This window comes from Hemitrygon akajei, chromosome 19, assembly GCF_048418815.1.
Source record: "Hemitrygon akajei chromosome 19, sHemAka1.3, whole genome shotgun sequence".
In the NCBI taxonomy this organism is placed as follows: Eukaryota; Metazoa; Chordata; class Chondrichthyes; order Myliobatiformes; family Dasyatidae; genus Hemitrygon; species Hemitrygon akajei.
Genome location: NC_133142.1, coordinates 12,513,550 through 12,531,889, shown reverse-complemented (window position 1 = coordinate 12,531,889; position 18,340 = coordinate 12,513,550). Strand labels below are relative to the sequence as shown.

General features: G+C 41.3%; 1 protein-coding gene across 18 annotated transcripts in view; it reads right to left on the bottom strand.

Moving 5' to 3' along the window:
* The window catches only part of atp2b2 (ATPase plasma membrane Ca2+ transporting 2), an 889,877-nt gene that overhangs the window by 44,796 nt on the left and 826,741 nt on the right, over window positions 1–18,340 (bottom strand). For all 18 annotated transcript variants that reach the window (XM_073072083.1, XM_073072084.1, XM_073072085.1 and 15 more), the window contains one exon: window positions 11,931–12,037. In XM_073072083.1, the coding sequence (XP_072928184.1) occupies window positions 11,931–12,037 (107 nt within the window). The remainder of the gene's footprint in view (window positions 1–11,930; window positions 12,038–18,340) is intronic.

Below are 18,340 nucleotides of genomic sequence, written 5' to 3'. Positions count from 1 at the left end.
TTACCATTTATTCAAAGGGAATATAATATAAAAATAGTTAAATCTTTCTACAAATGTGCAGGATGTTAGTGAGACCATAGCTGGTGTACTGTACACATTGGTTGGTCTCCTTACTTAATGAAGGATTTAATTGCATTGGAAACAGATCAGACAAGGTTCACAGAGTTGGTGTCCAATATAAAAGATTAAACAGGGTTGTAACTCTTCTCACTGGAGTTCAGGAGAATGAGAAGTGATCTTTACAGACATGTAAGATTCTGAGGGAGGATATCTCCCCTCAAGGGAGAATCTAAAACTAAAGTGCATTAGCTTCTGCATAGGACACGGCCCATTTAAGTTAGAGACAAGAAGTCATGAATCTTTGGAAAGTTGTAGGGGTTTTTTTAAATTTCTGAATATATTCAGAGCTGAGATGAGCAGAAATCAGACTCTTAGGGTGTCCAAATTTACAGCCAAGACAGGGGGGATCTGATCAGATGTGATCCAATTTGAATGTAGCCTCCTCCTGTTCCTACTCCTTACATTAAATCCTTACAAGATTTCAGTAGTATTTTAATACAATTTCTTTTTAAAAAGTGCTTGCTTTTGATTTATTCAGGGAAATCTTTGAACATAAAATTACTCAGGATTTGTTTATACTCTCTCCAGAAATCCTCTATAGAATTAACACCATGTGCCTTTATACATAATGGATCAAGCTTTTGCTACACATGTTCTGTGTGTTCATTTTTGTCCTTTCAATATTTCACCTTGGGCTGGCACAACTTTCATCTCACTTAATCTTCTTCCCAGAGACATAATTGTTTCTAAAATTTTCCCTCTCACAAACCTGAATTAGAAATTAGAAAATAGCAATTTCCCTCAAGAAAGGCTTCACAGGGGAAAGAATCTAAAACAAAGAAACTACTTGACAAAGAGTAGTTCTTTCAGCCTATAATGAAATAAAAAGGGAAAATCCTATTCTTTAAGCACACCTTGTTTAAAAGATTAAACAGAGAAAGCATGACAGTTTCAACACTATTCCTGGTGTTCATGAATCCAACATAAATATAGCCATAATTTTGTGCATATTGGTAATCTCAGGAAGGGTCGCAACTAGCAGCTTTTGCTGAAGCCAAACCAGGCTTTAAGCATTGACCTTTCCTCTTCCTTTCCAGTCCTGAAGAAGGGTCTCGGCCCAAAACATCCTCTGTTTATTCCTCCCACAGATGCTGCCTGACCTGCCGAGTTCCTTTAGATTTTGTGTGTGTTGCTCTGGATTTCTTGCATCTGCAGAACCTCTTGTGTTTGAAAAATGACCAGCCACTGAGGATCCTACCCTCTGTCCTGTCCGGCAGCCAAGAACTCTACTATCCTTCCTTGGTCCAGCCAAGGTAGGTACTGTGAAACCTGAAAGCACACACTCAAAAATTCAGGAACAGCTTCTTCCCCTCTGCCATCCGATTTCTGAATAGAATTGAACCCATGAAGACGATCTCACAACATTTTATTTCTATTTTTGCACTATTTATTTAATTTGACTATTATATATATATATCTTATTGTAATTCACTTTTTTTCTATTATTATGTATTGCATTGTACTGCTGCCGCAAAGGGAACTAATTTCATGACGTGATATTAAACCTGATTCCGATTTTGACTCATATCTTTACCTCTAGCGCTTCCCATTGGCCTTCCTTGTTCTCAACATAAACTCAATCTAATATTGCTGAAGAACAAATATGGAATCATTATCATCAGTTTCCAAACATTACCTTAATGACCAGGAAAGAAGTGTTCATTTTCCTATCATATTAATATAAATACACAAACAAAACATGGGCCATCAAGTATTTTGAAAGTTTGATCACAATTAGATATCGATCACTAGAGGGTGCTCAAATCTTACCAGATGATGTTACTTGGCTTGAGATTGTTTCAGGATTTGAGTTACTTAGTTGTATTCCATATAGATTAATGGATAACTGACATCCTACTAAAGGATTGAATGAGGGTGAACAATTAAACAAAGTTAATCTCACCAAAATTATTGCAAATCGGGAGTATTAAGCAGGACCTACTGTAATTTCCTCAACCATGATCTTTTGGAAACTCTTAACTTCTGTGGGGTAGATTGTACAGTTGCTTAAATAAGGATATGAATTGCAATACAGCACTAATCAATCTAATTAGTTGCACAAACTTAGACCATAAGACATAAGGGCAGAACCAGACAGATTGGCCTATCAAGTCTGCTCCACCATTCCATCATGGCTGATTTGTTTTTTTTTTCTCAACCCTTCTCCTGCCTTCTTCCTGTAACCTTTGACAACCTTACTAATCAAGAATCTATTGGCCTCACAATATACCCACAGCTGTCTGTGGCAACAAATTCCACAGATTCACCACTCTCTGGCTAAATAAATTCCTCCTTATCTCTGTTCTAAAGTGAGACCTCTCTGTTCTGAGGCTGTGCCCTCTGATCTTAGACCCCCCCACTATAGGAAACCTCCTCTCTGCAGCCACTCTGTCAAGGCCTTTCATGATAACATGATTCTTGTTGCTGCCACTGAGTCAGCCAGGCCAGACAACTGCTGCTCATTCCTCTGACTTGTCGGTCAATGGCCTCCTCTTTGCCACAATCTATCTTCGTCTATTCTCCACTCTGTTCTCTTACTTCTCCTCACTGACCTATCATCTCCCCCCGGTGCCCCTCCTTTATTCCCTTTCTCACATGGTCCACCCTCATTTCCTATCAGATTCCTTCTTCTCCAGCTCATTACCTTTCCCACACACCTGACTTCACCTATCAGCTTCTAACTAGTCCCCCTACCCCTCCCTGCACCTTCATATTCTGGGACCTTCCCTGTCCCTTTCCAGTTCTGAAGAAGTGTTCCACCAGTAGTTTGTGACAATTAAATGTGAACTTAATTTAACTTCTCTGGATCATGTTTGGATAAGATTCAGTCTAATTGAATGAGATCAATTGCTCAGAGTTGTCAATAACTTCATCATCATCTTATTCAATGGAAGGCAGTGAACCAGAGCAACACATTCAAAATGCCGGAGGAACTCAGCAGGTCAGGCAGCATCTGTGGAAAGATCCTTCATCAGATGATAACATGTCAACTGTTTATTCCTTTCCATAGATGCTGCCTGACCTGCTGAGTTCTCCAGCATTTAGTGTTTGTTGCTTTAGGTATCCAGCGTCTCCTGTGTTAATAAGGTGGTGAATTAGATGGATTTCATTGCAATTTGCTATCTTAGGTTCCTGCAATTAAAAGAGCCCCTTAGGTGACATAATAGCACAGCTTGTAAAGCCACACACACAAAATGCTGGAGGACTCAGTAGTTCAGGCAGCATCTATGGAGGGAAATAAATTATCAACGTTTCAATCCAAGATGCTTCATCAGGACCAGAAAGGAAGGGGACCCAAAGTGTTGACTCTTTATTTCCCTACATGGATGCTTCCTGAACTGCTGAGTTCCTCCAGCTTTTTGTGTAGGCTGTTCAAGATTTCAAGCATCTCTTGTGTCTCTAACTTGCTGAGGCACTGCCTCAAAATGCCAGAGATCCCTGTTCAAAACCTGACCATGGGCGCTGTCTATGTGGAATTTAAACTTTCTCCTGTTGACTAGATGGGTTGACAAGTACTTGATTGACTGTTGAACCTGTTACTTAATCCAAAGGAATATAGATCTAATCTACTCAATTTCTTCTCATTTGGAAATGCTGTCATTGCTCAAACCAATCTGGTGAGTCTTTGCTACAATTCCATTATATAAAGTACATCTATTTTCATGCAAGGGAACCAAAACTGAACAGTGTTCTTGATTGCAGTTTCACAAAGGTCTGATATAATTGCAGAAAGATATTTTTAATCCTATACCCAAATGCTGAAATGCCAGAGCAAGACAAAAAATACTTAGAGAAATTGAGCAGGTCAGGCAGCATCCATGGAAATGAATAAACAGCCGGCTTTTCAGGCTGAGACCCTTCTTCAGATCTGGAAAGGAAGGGGGAAAATGCCAGAATAAAAAGGTGGGGTATGTATTGGGAAGGAGGAGAGCTGGATGGTGCTAGGTAAAGCCAGGTGGATAGGAAAGGTAAAGGGTTGGAGAAGAAGGAATCTCATAGGAGAATAGAGTAAACCATAGGAGAAAGGGAAGGAGGAGTGGACCCGGAGGAGGTGATATGCAGGTGAGAAGAGGTAAGAAGCTAGTGTGGGGAATAGAAGAGGGGAGGGAGGGTAACTTTATTTACCAGAAGGAGAGATCTTTATTTACACCATCAGGGTGGAGGATACCCAGACAGAATATAAGGTGTTGCTCCTCTATCTTGAGGATGGCCTTCTACCCTCAACCCATCCTCCTTCTCCTGCCCCCAACTTTTTATTCTGGCATTTGTCCCCTTGTTTTCCAGTCCTGAAGAAGAGTCTCAGCCCAAAACCTCAATTGTTCATACATTTCCATAGATGCTGCCTGACCTGCTGAGATTCTCCAGCATTTTGTGTGTGTTGCATTTTGTGTGTGTATGCGGACAACCTCAGACTGAAGGAGCAGCGCCTCATACTCCACCTAAGTTGTCTTCAACCCAAAAATATGAACATCAATTTCTCTAACTTCTGGTAATGTCTCCCTCCTCCCTTCTTCTCTGTTTGCATTCCCCAATCTGGTTACCCTCTCACCCCTTCTCCTCACCTGCCTGTTATCCTCCTTGAGTTTCCCTCCTCCTTCCCTTTCTTTCATTGCCCACTGTCCTCTTCGATAAGATTCCTTTACCTCATCCACCTAACCGTTCCAGGTTCTTACTTCATCCCTCACTCCTCCACCTTCCCTCTCTTCTTCTGCTTCTGCTCCTGAGCTGCTTTGTGATAGCGAGTGGAAGCAACACCTTTTATTCCATCTGGGTAGCCTCCAACTTGATGGCACGAATATCCACTTCACCTTCTGGTAAACAAATTGTCCTCCCCCCCCACCCCCATTCCCCACTCTGACCTTTTACCTCTTCTCATTACTTTCCCCTGGGTCCCCTCCTCCTTCCCTTTTCCCTATGGTCCACTCTCCTCTCATATCAGATTCTCTCTTCTCCAGTCTTTCCCCACCCACCCAGCTTCAACTATCACCTTCCAGCTAGCCTACTTCCCTCCCTCCACCTTTTAATCTGGCATCTTCCCTCTTCCTTCTCAGTCCTGAGGAAGGATCTTGGCCCAAAACGTCGTCTATCCATTCATTTCCGCAGATGCTGCCTGACCTGCTGAGTTTCCAGTACTTTGTGTGTGTTGTAGTGGAAGGGCTGTCATTTCGCACAGCAAAGGTTCAGACAGCATGCTGAAAATCACCACAAATCCAGGCTGCAGGTTCATTGTGTCGACATTCAAACGACCTGCTCCATCATATTCTACACAGCAGTATCAGCCTGCAAACATGTATGGAGATTGTGCTCCCGGCCAGACCCTTGCCATTCTCCAGCCATCCCTTGGATTTTAATACTGGCTTGCAATCAGATGCACAGGCATGTTGGAAAGTGAAGATATCATGAATGCTACAAGAATAGTGGGCACAAATTACACATGAAGAGAGAGGAACCCCATTTGGTTTAAATAGCTGACAACACTACTGCAGTGGTATGCTTGCAGTCAGTGACACCCGGTACCAGGGGAAACATACAACCCCATCAAAGCAGGCTGGTCTCTGGTAAGGGAATGTGAAATATATTTATCCCTCTTTTGATCAGGCAGCAGCAATAATCTCTGCCACACAGTACTGGATAACAAACTGTGAAATGATCCAAATATTACCAGCTCCAACAAGGAAGATTCACAGATGATATAATTAGAATCAGAATCAGATTTAATATCACAGGCAGGGCTACGGGGAGAAGGCAGGAAATCGGGGCTGAGAGGGAAATGGATCAGCCATGACAAAATGGCTGAGCAGACTCGATGGACTAAATGGACTATATCTTATGGTCTTATGAGATATTTCGTGAAATTTGTTGTTATGCAGCAGCAGTACATTGCAATACAAAATAAAAACTGTAAATTACGGTATATATAAAGTTAAATTATATAAGTTATGCAAAAATAGAAAATAAAGTGTAGTGAGGTAGTGTTCATGGATTCAATGCCCATTCAGGAATATGAAGGCAGAGGGGAAGAAGCAATTCCTGAATCATTGAATGTGTGCCATCAGGGCTCTGTACATCTTCCCTGATGGCAGCAATGAAGAATGGGCATGTCTTGGGTGATGGGGGTCCTTAATGATGGATGTCACCTTTTAGAGGCATCTCTATCATATCGCTCATTACAAGGAGGAGGAAGCAACTGAAAGAACTGATCTGTGCTTTTGCGTGGGATCTCCATTAAAAAAATTATATGATGTGAATGATTACTTCCTCAATTGCCACAAAAATTAATTCGCAGGGTCACCTTGACAGTGATGAGACTTTGCTTCTGTTCTTTCCTTGAGGTACAGTTCCATTATGCTGAAATATAAAGGTGCCCAGGCCACTCACTGATGATGTATTTCATGACACACAAGCAGCCAGCAGCGGTGGATTTCAATGAACATCCATTTACTGAAGTGCAATCGACTCACAGACTATTCTTTGTGGAGCTTCAGCTGAAGTAATTGCTTCCTAATGACTAGGTAGACATGGGCTCCTGCTGAGAGCTCTTTCTCCAGATCCTTCAGAAAGAACGTCCTGGTACCGTGAACTGCCTGCTCATTCTCCCGGCCACGCTCTTATTAGCCAGAACGGCAAACATGTCTGAGCACTACTGGTTTGAGGAGTCAGCACAACCTTCAGGAGTTGTCAGACCTCATCTCTGACAGACTGTTGTCAGCTGAGACAACCGTGTGATGCATCAACTTCCTGCAGGAACACTGGTGAGTATTGTGGAGACTTGGGTTGCTAATCTGAATGTTCTAGAGGCATCATCAGTGTCACATGCTGACTGACGTTAAATTCTGTCTGCGCTCCACGAGGGACCTGGCGTAATTTGAAATTGATACTACATTAATTTGATTTGCAAAGAACACCCATAGGAAATGATGGGCATCAGTTCATCACGGGTAAAGCCCTTGCAACCATTAAGCGCATCTAGATGAAACGCTGTCGTAGGAAAGCAGCATCCATCATCAAAGATCCTCACCACTCAGGCCATGCTCTTTTCTTGTTGCTGCCATCAGGTAGAAGGTACAAGAGCCTCAGGACTCACACCACCAGGTTCAAGAACAGTTACTACCCCTCAACCATCAGGCTCTTGAACAAAAAGGGATAACTACACTCATTCTATTGAGATGTTCCCATAACCAATGATCTCACATTAAGGACTCTTTATTTTGTTATGTCATGCTCTTGTTATTTATTTATATTTGCATTTGCACAGTTTGTTGTCTTCTGCGCTCTAGTTGATTCTTAATTGATCCTGTTATAGTTACTGTTCAATAGATTTGCTGAGTATGCCCACAGGAAAAAGAATCTCAGGGTTGTATGTGGTGACATGTATGTACTCTGATAATAAAGTTTACTTTGAACTTTCAGGACTGATTAAAATGACTGACTAATAAATATTGCTATTAGTCCAAAATTTTGAAGAAAGTAATTGCAAAACATAGGATTGGTTAATCATTAAAGCAGAATCAAAATGTGTCATCCTTTAGGGCCATTTTTAACAAATAATCTTGAAATAAGTGGCTTAATTCATATAACTTCTTAAATATTGGAATTTATAGGCCTATGTCACTGGTCCACTAATGAAATATCAACGCAATTCGCTGTGTGCGTTTTCACTAGCCCTGTAAGAGCCATACCTAATGACTGGTTTTGCAGCGGGAAGTATTACCAAAATGGATACAGGAGGGAAAGGAAGCGAGTAGAAGATGCTCCATCCATTCACAAGTGATTCCAAACAAGTGCATCAAGACAGAACTCACTGGCCACTTCTCCTCCTGATTCACAGATTCAAGTTCAGGTTATTGTCATTCAACCGTACACATGTATATCACCAAGCTTCACTTTCCTCAGGAAGAGGAGTTGCTGCTGAGGTACCTTAGAGGGACCAGCTGAGAATGGCTGTTATGTACATGGCCAGAAACTTGGTGCTCCTAACTCACTGGAATGGAGGAGCTGTGTATGTGCAGTGAGGAGTCATCAGCAAACACCTTCCTAACGTCTGCAGTCATCTCTTTGGCCCAATCCACGCAAGTTGTTGCGCTCACACCAATCTACCAGTCACTCCACCTCCTCTCTGTATGCTCTCTCTTCGTCGTCGTTGATGAGGCCAGTGGCTAGTGTGTCATCAGTGAACTTGAAGGTTCCGTTCGAACTGGATCAAGCACCGCAGTCATGTGTCAGCAGTATGAACAGCAGTGGGGTGAGCACACAGCCCTGGAAAGTGCTGGTGCTCAGCGCGATGGAGCTAGAGATGCCTCTGCCAACTTGGATGGTCTGCGGCCTTTTTGTCAAGAAGTCCAGTATCCAGCTACAGAGAGCGGGGTTGAGACCAAATGAGGACGGCTTACCCACCAGCTTCTGAGAGGTGAGTGTATTAAACGCTGAGCTGAAGTCAATTAACAGCATTCTGGCATATATGCCACCATTTTCCAAGCGGGCCTATACTTCACCATTAAGAACTCTACCACAGGGGAACAGTGGATTGTCACTACTGAAGCGTACACACACCAGTTCCATTTTGCTCGGTGCTTCCGGTGGCACCTCCCTGGGTGACAACATGGTGTGCACTAAACCCATGCTGTGGAGCTGATCTGCTGTCCAACAACTTGCTACTGAGGCAGACATGCAGTAGCTGTGTTCTTAAAATCCAGCAGTGACTTGCGATCATAAGAAAGATGCAAAGGACGACCAATTACACAACTAACTTAATTTTTTATTTTACTGAAATACAGTGCAGAATAGGCCCTATTGGCCCTCTGAGCTGCACCACCCAGTAATCTCCCAATTTTAATCCTAGCCTAATCATGGGACAATTTACAATGGCCAATTAACCTGCTAACCTTTGGACTGTGAGAGGAAACTAGAGCACCCAGAGGAACTCCACATGGTCACAGGAAGAACGTAAAAATTCCTTACAGGCAGCAGCAGGAATTAAACCTGGGTTGCTGGTAAAACACTGTGCTAACCACTATGCTACCATACTGCCCCATTAGTTGGAGCTGGAGAGGATGCTCTGTTAAGAAGCTCTGTGATGTGACTAGTATCATACTAAGTGAATCAATGACCACTTTTTTATTTATCAAAGGAGTGTTGTTGCAATCTTGAATAATTTTATGCATATTATTTATATGCCTATCAAATGAGAACCACTTCATGCTTTTCACAAGTACATCTTCCATTCTGAACACGCCCTTAATAACTTAATTGCAGAGGAACAGATTTACAGTTAAGCTAGAAGTGGGCAATAGCCCGGCTTGTGTGTAAGAGGATTGCCAACCATCAAATGAGAGGGGAAAAAATGGAAGTGACTGAAAAAGTTTGAGTGTATTGAGATCATGTATAGATCTTTCTAACTGATAAGTAGGTTAGGAATTTCGACTGCAGTATCATTCTTTGAAAATTTCATGTTTAAATATGGGGCCAGAGAAGATTAGGCCAATAAACACGGTAGCAATTATAAAATTAGTGCATGGATTTATTGATTCTACAAAAAGTTATTAGTGTACCATTGCAAAGCAAGTGTGACTAGTAAATGGAGCAGTGATTTATTTCTCTTGTTTCCAAGTTCAGAATTGCAAAGTCTCATGAGTATGAATTAATTATGTGGCCATTGTCAACCTTTCACACCTGATATATTGATGTCGCTAGAACAAAAACAAAATGAATATCATAATCAATTATTTCTTCCTCACTTTGACAAACCTGTAATTAATTTTAATGCCTGAATGGAGAGCAGTAAATAGGGGAGCAGAAACAATGTTTTCCAGTCTGCACAGCTCAGTTAAATGGTGCCCTACCTTGCTGAGTCACAAGAAGAGCCTTATGAGCTTATATTTTTAGAATGAGATGTAAGCCTCAAATAACGCACATTTTTTCATTCCACTTTGAAGGGCAGCAGTCACTTTAATTAAATTATCTACTGCGCAGACATTAGAGTTAACTGCACTGTTCAGTACAATCAGAAAGTTCTTTCCTGCTTCAATTGGAATAAACTTTGGAAAATGAATACAACATATTGCCCAATTTACATATCACGGTTAACATTACTGAGCAAGTTTGAATTCTGAGACATATCTTTATCCTTAAAATGATCTGACTCGATACCTCAGATTTACTAGGGAGTTCATTGGGAGTTGTGTGCAGGTACATTCTGCTGAGAGTGCAAATTTTACTTGTACAAAGTAAGCTTTAGGGTTTTTTTATCTTTGAAATCCATTTTTCCCTCCTCTACAAGAATACACACAAAATGCTGGAGGAACTCAGCAAGGCAGGCAGCATTCATGAAAACGAATAAACAGTCGACATTTCAGGCTGCAACCTTTCTTTCCCTTCTTGCTGGGAAGGATTCCACAGGTGCCAGGCACCGTCTGATCCACTTAGGCCCAAATGATGGAGATTCCTCAACTGTAGAGGCTTTCATACAGGAAAGCAGCATCTATCATCAGGTATGCCCACCAGCCAGGTCATGCTCTCTTCCCACTGCTGCCATCAGATGGAAGGTACAGGAGCCTCAGGACTCACACCACCAGGTTCAGGAACAGTTACTACCCTCAACCATCAGGCTCTTGAACCAAAGGGGATAGCTTCACTCAACTTCACTTGTCCCGTCATTAAATTGTTCCCACAACCTACAGACTCACTTTCACATACACTTCATCTCACGCTCTTGATACTTCTTTATTTATTTATTTATTTATTTATTTATTTTTCTTTCTTTCTTTCTTTCTTTTTGTATTTACACGGTTTGTTGTCTTTTGCACACTGGTTGAACACCAAAGTTGGTGCACTCTTTCACTGATTCTTTGAAAGTACAGGAGATAAGCTGTTATTCTATTCCTGATTTATTGGGTATGCCTGCAAGAAATAAAGATCAGTGTTGTGGGTGGTGACATATATGTACTTTGATAATAAATCTATTTCAAACTTTTGAACTGGTTTGAGGAGTTAGCAAAGCCTTCATTAATTATCATAGCCCATCTATTATAGACTTTTGTAAGATGAGACGGCCATGTCTGAAGTAGCTGGACTTGATTCCAGAAGTTATGCTCCATAAATTCAGGATTCTTCAGCTTGCTTAAACAGTCTCTCAATATCTATATTATCAGGGCAACACAATGAAAATGTTGGAGGAACTCAACAGGCCGGGCAGTGTCTATGGAAAAGAGTAAACAGTCGATGTTTCGGGCTGAGAGCCTTCATCAGGACTGGAAAGGAAGGGGTGGTCGGAGGCGAGGAAGAGGTACAAGGTGGTAGGTGTTAGGTGAGACTGGGAGAGGAGGAGGAGGTGAGGTAAATAGCTGGGAAGTTGATTGGTGAAAGAGATAAAGGTCTGGAGGAGGAGGAATCTGATTGGAGAGGACCGAAGACCATGGAAGAGAGGGAAGGGGGAGGAGCACCAGTGGAAGGTGACAGGCAGGTAAGGAGATAAAGAGAGAGAGAAACAGGAATGGGGAATGGTGAAGGGGGAGGGGGTGCAATTACTGGAAGTTTGAGAAATTGATGCTAATGCTGTCAGATTGGAGGCTACCCAGATAGAATATAAGGTATTGCTCCCCCAGCCTGAGAGGGCCTCATCACAGCAGTAGAGAAGGCCATGGTCTTTTATCAGCCTTCCTTTGAATTATTTATATCCTGAGCAAACTTAATAGAATTAACAATTTATTAAAAGAGGTTTGTGTTGATTGCAATATGAACATTGCCTTAACTGTCACACAGAAACTAATGCTAACTTAACACAATCTGTATTATGTGAATGTTTCATCGCCTACCATGGCAAAACCAACGTCTGCTTTCTTCAGTGCGGGTCCATCATTGGTTCCATCACCAGTTACAGCTACAACTTGTCTCCGTTCTCCATGCAGGCTGTCAATTATACCTGTAACAAACAAAGCCAGTTCTCTGGAGCTCATTAAAAGGAATTAATCTGAGTAGACAGCGAGCTTCCCGCACATACCACTCACAGGAAAACTCCCTCCACTTGCCCAGCTCCAATTACTTATGTCAGCTCTAGTGCCTGAGGTATCAATTGCACAGAAAATAATGTCAGTTTTTATTAGTCAGTTATTGTCCCAATATCTTCAAGCAATTACATCATTTCTTTTTAATAACGTAGAACACCCAGGCTAATGTTTAAATCAAAATAGTGATGAATCAGGAAGGAGGTAAAATCAATCAGAAAGTAAATTTTGTCTCTGATCCCCTGTGGCAAAATAATTTCTAGCCCGATCATCACCAGCAATATTATACAATAGATAAACAAATAATTTCACTCTCAATAAAATAATTGTAATGTTGCTTGTTAAGAACATTAATAATGAAATCATCAGTCTATTTCTCTGTAAACATTATAACTATCTCTATATGAACAACTGCAATCATCAGTGCAATATTCAGAGAAGATTTTAAAATACTTAATGGACATTTTCCAGTTCCTTTCAATTTTATGAGAGGCCTCAGCCACCCAGAATGGGAGACACAGCATGCATGTACAATTATAACATGAATGCACCCAAGTACATTTGGGGTGAGGGCATTAGTATATGTGCATTGATTGAATTCAGAGGAATTAGGGTAAGCAGGTCATGACATCAATTGGTGTGCAGCACCATTTTCACACCATAGCTTTGGAGCTTCAAGTGAACACCCTTCTTCAGGCCCACCTTTAGCAGTAGGTAGGGCCTCTCTTGAATGTAATTCAATCAGATCAGAAACTGCCTACAGGTCATCATTAGCAGTTTTCCTCTGACTGTTGCTAAGTTTCCACAACTATTTAAATCTATCTCTTTACCTTGGGGACTTCTGCAGAAATGTCTCGGACTGAACTAATTGGCTTTCAATAATCACAACTCTTTCCTTTTGTGTCAGAGTTCGTCTCCAGCAAATAGAGAGATGTCAACAACTTCCACCCACTAAACCCACCACACTGCCCACTAGCAATGATTTTAATGAGGGTTCAGTTAGGTTAGTTCAGATGCTGCTTTGTTGACAAAAGGAAATCCATCCTGTCCCAGTGTCAGAAAACAAAAGGGAACTAGATACCTGCTTTTTCAGGTGTCTAGTTCCCTGGAAGAGCTTCAGTTATACAAAGCATGGCTGCAGTAAATTATTGGGCAACTTTAACTGTGACTAGAACCTCACAAAACAGGTTCCTCCTAATCTTAGTGTTCATTTAATAAAACACGTGGAAAAACAAAATGCTGCAGCTTCCTTAAAATCTGAAATAAAACCAGAAAATATTGGAATTACTCAGCAGCAAGCTAACATTTCAGGATAATGAACTTTCATTGAAACTAGGAAAAGTTAGAAACACAATTATCTCTTCTTTTTCTTATGAAAGGTCATTCACCCAAAACATTATATCTGTTTCTTCCTCCACAGATGCTGCTTGACCTGGTAAGCATTTCCAACACTTTTGATTTTTATTATTACTGAATAACTTGATTACTGCTGGATGGATACTACAACCATTCAAATATTCTGTACAGCAGGAAGCTTGAGTGCTGCAGTGTTACACTGAAAATACATGAGCTAATCACACATCAACACCTACCTTGCATTCTCAAGAAACTTAACTCACTGGATATTAAATATGTTAAATATTCATGAGGAAAATAAAGTAATGTATTTCATTTGTGATAACTTTACTGGATGTTCCCCATACAGTGGTAATATTGTTCTGTGTAAACTCTTATTCAGTTTCAAAGCTTCTGCTAATACATTCAGGGAGAGTTGTCAATAATCGGACAATTAAAAATAAACTCACCCTATGACTTTTTCCTTCATTTGGTTTGTGACGTACAATAAACTGGAAAAGATTTTTCACTTCTTAATCCTAAATAACAGTTTATTTTGTGTTTATTCATTGGTCATTCTGAAGAACAAATGCAGTAAATGTCATGAGAGATATGGGATAGATGCAAGGAGGGTAGAAAAATTAAATAAAGCATCAGGAAATCAGACTGAAGAACTAATCACTTACAGTTTAACCATGCATATGACTGCACTACAAATAAACCCGACCAAATATAGTTGAACAATGCCTTCCAAAATAAACACTATTTCCTTTCTAATTGATATTTTTGAAGTTAATTTTGGAGTATACTGGAACCCCAGAAGGAATGTTTTGCAATATCTGTAAGTTGGAAAGTGACTGGCAACAGACATTTACAAAGTTTGTACAAATATGAGGACCCTGCACAGAATTAGACAGTGTACATTTGCAGTGGCAAAGGAGCACTGGCTGGAGGCGACATGATGACCTACCATTTCAGCTTTTTAAAAACCAATGTGGCGTAACAAGATATATCCAAGTCATAGCTTATCATCAAGTAGTGAAGCCTGGTCCATAGAAAGAACCCTGATTATTGCTGATCAAACCTTTGATTGTTTCATTTCAATCCAACCATAAGACGCCTGTAAACTCCAGTACGACTATTGAGAGCAGTTAGCAAGTGCAAAAATGCTTTAATTTTCTCACTTCAGGAAGCCTTGAGAATCTTTTCAACTTTCTTATAAAATGGTGGTTGCACCAAAAAGGGATTCTTCAGAGACTTTCTCTTTCTCTCTTCAAAAGCACTGGAACCTCTAATGCAGCCTTGAATTGATTTACAAAGCCCTCTAAGCAATCAGCAGCACTAGGCCAGGTTAGTTGAGGGCCAGGAAGCTCCTTTTCTATTTGCTTGAGGCACAGGAGGAGGTTATTTGGCTCATGTTTTACAGGATCTGAATTGTCCCCTTCACCACTTATTTTCCTCTTTCCCATCCTGCAAGATGGTATCAGTGATCAACACAACTAACGGCGATGTCCTGCAGACAGTTTATGAAACTACTACTTCTTAAAATACACTTCCAGTAATAATCTGTATGCAATTGGAGCCTGTAATTTACATTTTGATAATGTGATTTTGGGCCGACTGAGCAATCTGGTGCTTTTGGTGTCTTGGAGAGAATTCGGCGTGGTTGAGGGCAAGGTTGAGAAAGGAGCGTGTGGCCTAATGGCGGCGTGAGAACCCGTGATCAGCTTAATTACTTTCTGAAAAAAGTGTCAAACAAGATTGAAATCAACAAGGCAAGTGGAGGTTCCTACCTTTGACTGGGCTCCCTCTCCGTCACACTCACTGCTGCCGAAGGAAGTTGCAGGAATTTTGGGTCTTGGTCAAGGTTTGAAAGGCATGGCTTGTGAATTGGACTTGCCTTTAGAGAATTCTACAGTTCATATTTTATATGTTTCTGGTTTTTGGTTACTTTTTTTGATTACTATTTTGATCAGGGCACTTTGACGCGAACTGGCTCTGCGGCCTACAGTCAACGAATGACAGAGCACTAAATTGAACTGAACTGAACTCAACTGAACATCTCTGAACTGTTTCAAGGACTTTGTGGTTTGATGTTTAATATTCTGGGTGTTTCTCGCTCGTTTTATTTGCCATTTGCGTGTTCCTTTATTTTGCGCGATGAGGGCACGATTTTTTTTTGAGCGAGTTCCATGGTGTTTCTTTGTTCTGTGGCTAACTGTGAGAAGATGAATCTCAAGGTTGTATACTGCATACATACTTCAATAATAAATGTACTTTGAATCTTCGAATCTTGTATGCTCATCAGCTTAGCGAACACTGGTCCGAGTTTAGCTGGAGAACTGCATGGTATTCTGTGCTCTAGGAAAAGTGGAATGCTTCTGGAGAAGGTACTGAGGATCTTTGCCCAGGACAGGCAATTGTGTGTCTCAGTTATAGGGAGAGATTGGAGAGGCTAGATCTGTTTTCTCTAGAGCATATATGTCAAACTCAAGGCCCGGGGGCCAAATCCGGCCTGTGGTGGAATTATCTTTGGCCCGCGAGATAATATCTAATTACTATTAAAGCTGGCCCCAGTAATCGAAGCGCCTATGGCATATGATATGGCTAATGCTGAGTTTATTCAGGTACCAGGTTTTCAGGGTTTTTAGTGTTTATTCGACAGTCTTGCTCGGCAGTCTTCTTCATAAGAAATGGAATTTGTAAAGTGAAACACTTTGTAGTTATAGCAGAGACTGAGACACATGAGAGCAGGCTGAAAAAACGGAGGCAACGAAAGCTGCGTTCGCTCGCGTCCGACTGATCCGGCCCGCATGAAGCTGCATTTTGCTCAATCCGGCCCGTGACCTAAAATGAGTTTGACACCCCTGCTCTAGAGAGAAGGAGATTAAGAGGGCACCCAATTGAGATATATAAAAAACTATGAGGAGAGTTTTGGTATGATTGACTGCATTATTTTTTCATTTGGAAATACATCACAGTAACAGGCCCTTCTGGCCCACCTATTTACACCCATGTGACCAATTAACCTGCTAACCCATATATCTTTGGAATGTAGGAGGAAACTGGAGCATCTGGAGGAAATCCATGAGGTTATGAGAACCTGTAACAGCCTTACAGAGAACTTTGAACTTTGAGACCAATGGAATTAATGGGTTGCTAGTACATAACAATGCTATGCTAACCAGCGTGTTAGAGTAAGGAGCTTGTGGTGTTAGACTAAGAAAAAGACTAAGGAGCTTGTGGTGGACCTGAGGAGGGCTAAGGCACCAGTGACCCCTGTTTCCATCCAAGGGGTCAGTGTGGACATGGTGGAGGATTACAAATACCTGGGGATACGAATGGACAATAAACTGGACTGGTCAGAGAACACTGAGGCTGTCTACAAGAAGGGTCAGAGCCGTCTCTATTTCCTGAGGACACTGACGTCCTTTAACATCTGCCAGACGATGCTGAGGATGTTCTACGAGGCTGTGGTGGCCAGCGCTATCATGTTTGCTGTTGTGTGCTGGGGCAGCAGGCTGAGGGTAGCAGACACCAACAGAATCAACAAACTCATTTGTAAGGCCAGTGATGTTGTGGGGATGGAACTGGACTCTCTGACGGTGGTGTCTGAAAAGAGGATGCTGTCCAAGTTGCATGCCATCTTGGACAATGACTCCCATCCACTCCATAATGTACTGGTTAGGCACAGGAGTACATTCAGCCAGAGACTCATTCCACCGAGATGTAACACTGAGCATCATAGGAAGTCATTCCTACCTGTGGCCATCAAACTTTACAAATTCTCCCTCAGAGTGTCAGACACCCTGAGCCAATAGGCTGGTCCTGGACTTATTTCCACTTGGCATGATTAACTTATTATTATTTAATTATTTATGGTTTTACCTTGCTATATTTCTTCACTATTCTTGGTTGGTGTGGCTGTAACGAAACCCAATTTCCCTCAGGATCAATAAAGTATGTCTGTCTGTCTGTGTTATCGTGCCTCCCATACAAAAGTTTGGCTTGAGGGATGACTTTCAATAGATTGCAGTGAGGTAGCTGCTCTGGTGCTTTCTAATTAGATTTTACCATGATCAGAGGTAATTACAAACAATTGATTTAGGGCAAGGGGTAAGAGATTTGAAGGGAATCTGAGGAAGGCCTTTTTAAATGCACAGGGAGTAGAGAGTTCCTGGACAACTCACTGTAGGAGAGAATGGTGAAAGCAGAGATATTAAGAATATTTAACTAAGGTCTGGATCATGGTTTCTCAACCGGGGTTCCACGAGAGATCGTGATTAATGAAAAACATTGTTTCTTGAACTTTGCGCCATGCACGATGCTACTGCTTGCAATGGTGGGCAGTGACTGAGAAACCCCATTACCAATCTTGTTAGAATTCTCTCAGCCCAGTATGACCATGCGCAGTAGGACCATGTTTACTTGGTTGAGTCCTTTCTCAGGTTCTGAGGAACATGAGATAGGGGAGGCAGTTGATAATTGCAGAGCACTGAATTTATGAAAGGGAAAGAAAGAGATTAATTTCAAGAAAGGTAAGCTAAGCTTAACTACCTGTTTTTCAAGAAAGGTTGGCTAAAAATTCATTCTCTACTCAAAAGAGCATTGCCAGTTATTTTATCTACACTTATTGATCATGCTAACGTACTGTGTGTTGGAGATATAATAATTTTTACGCGGGGTTCCCTGAAAGCTGAAAATTATTTTAAGGGTTTCTCCAAGGCAAAAAGGTTGAGAAAGCTGGTTTAGATGATCACTCGAACTGCCAAGGCCTGAAAGACAATGAGCCAAGTGCTAGAAGATGGGATTAACAAGGGTAACTGCCCACTTATTGGATTAATATGACATATAACTCTAACTCTCTGTTTCTCTTGTTATTCACT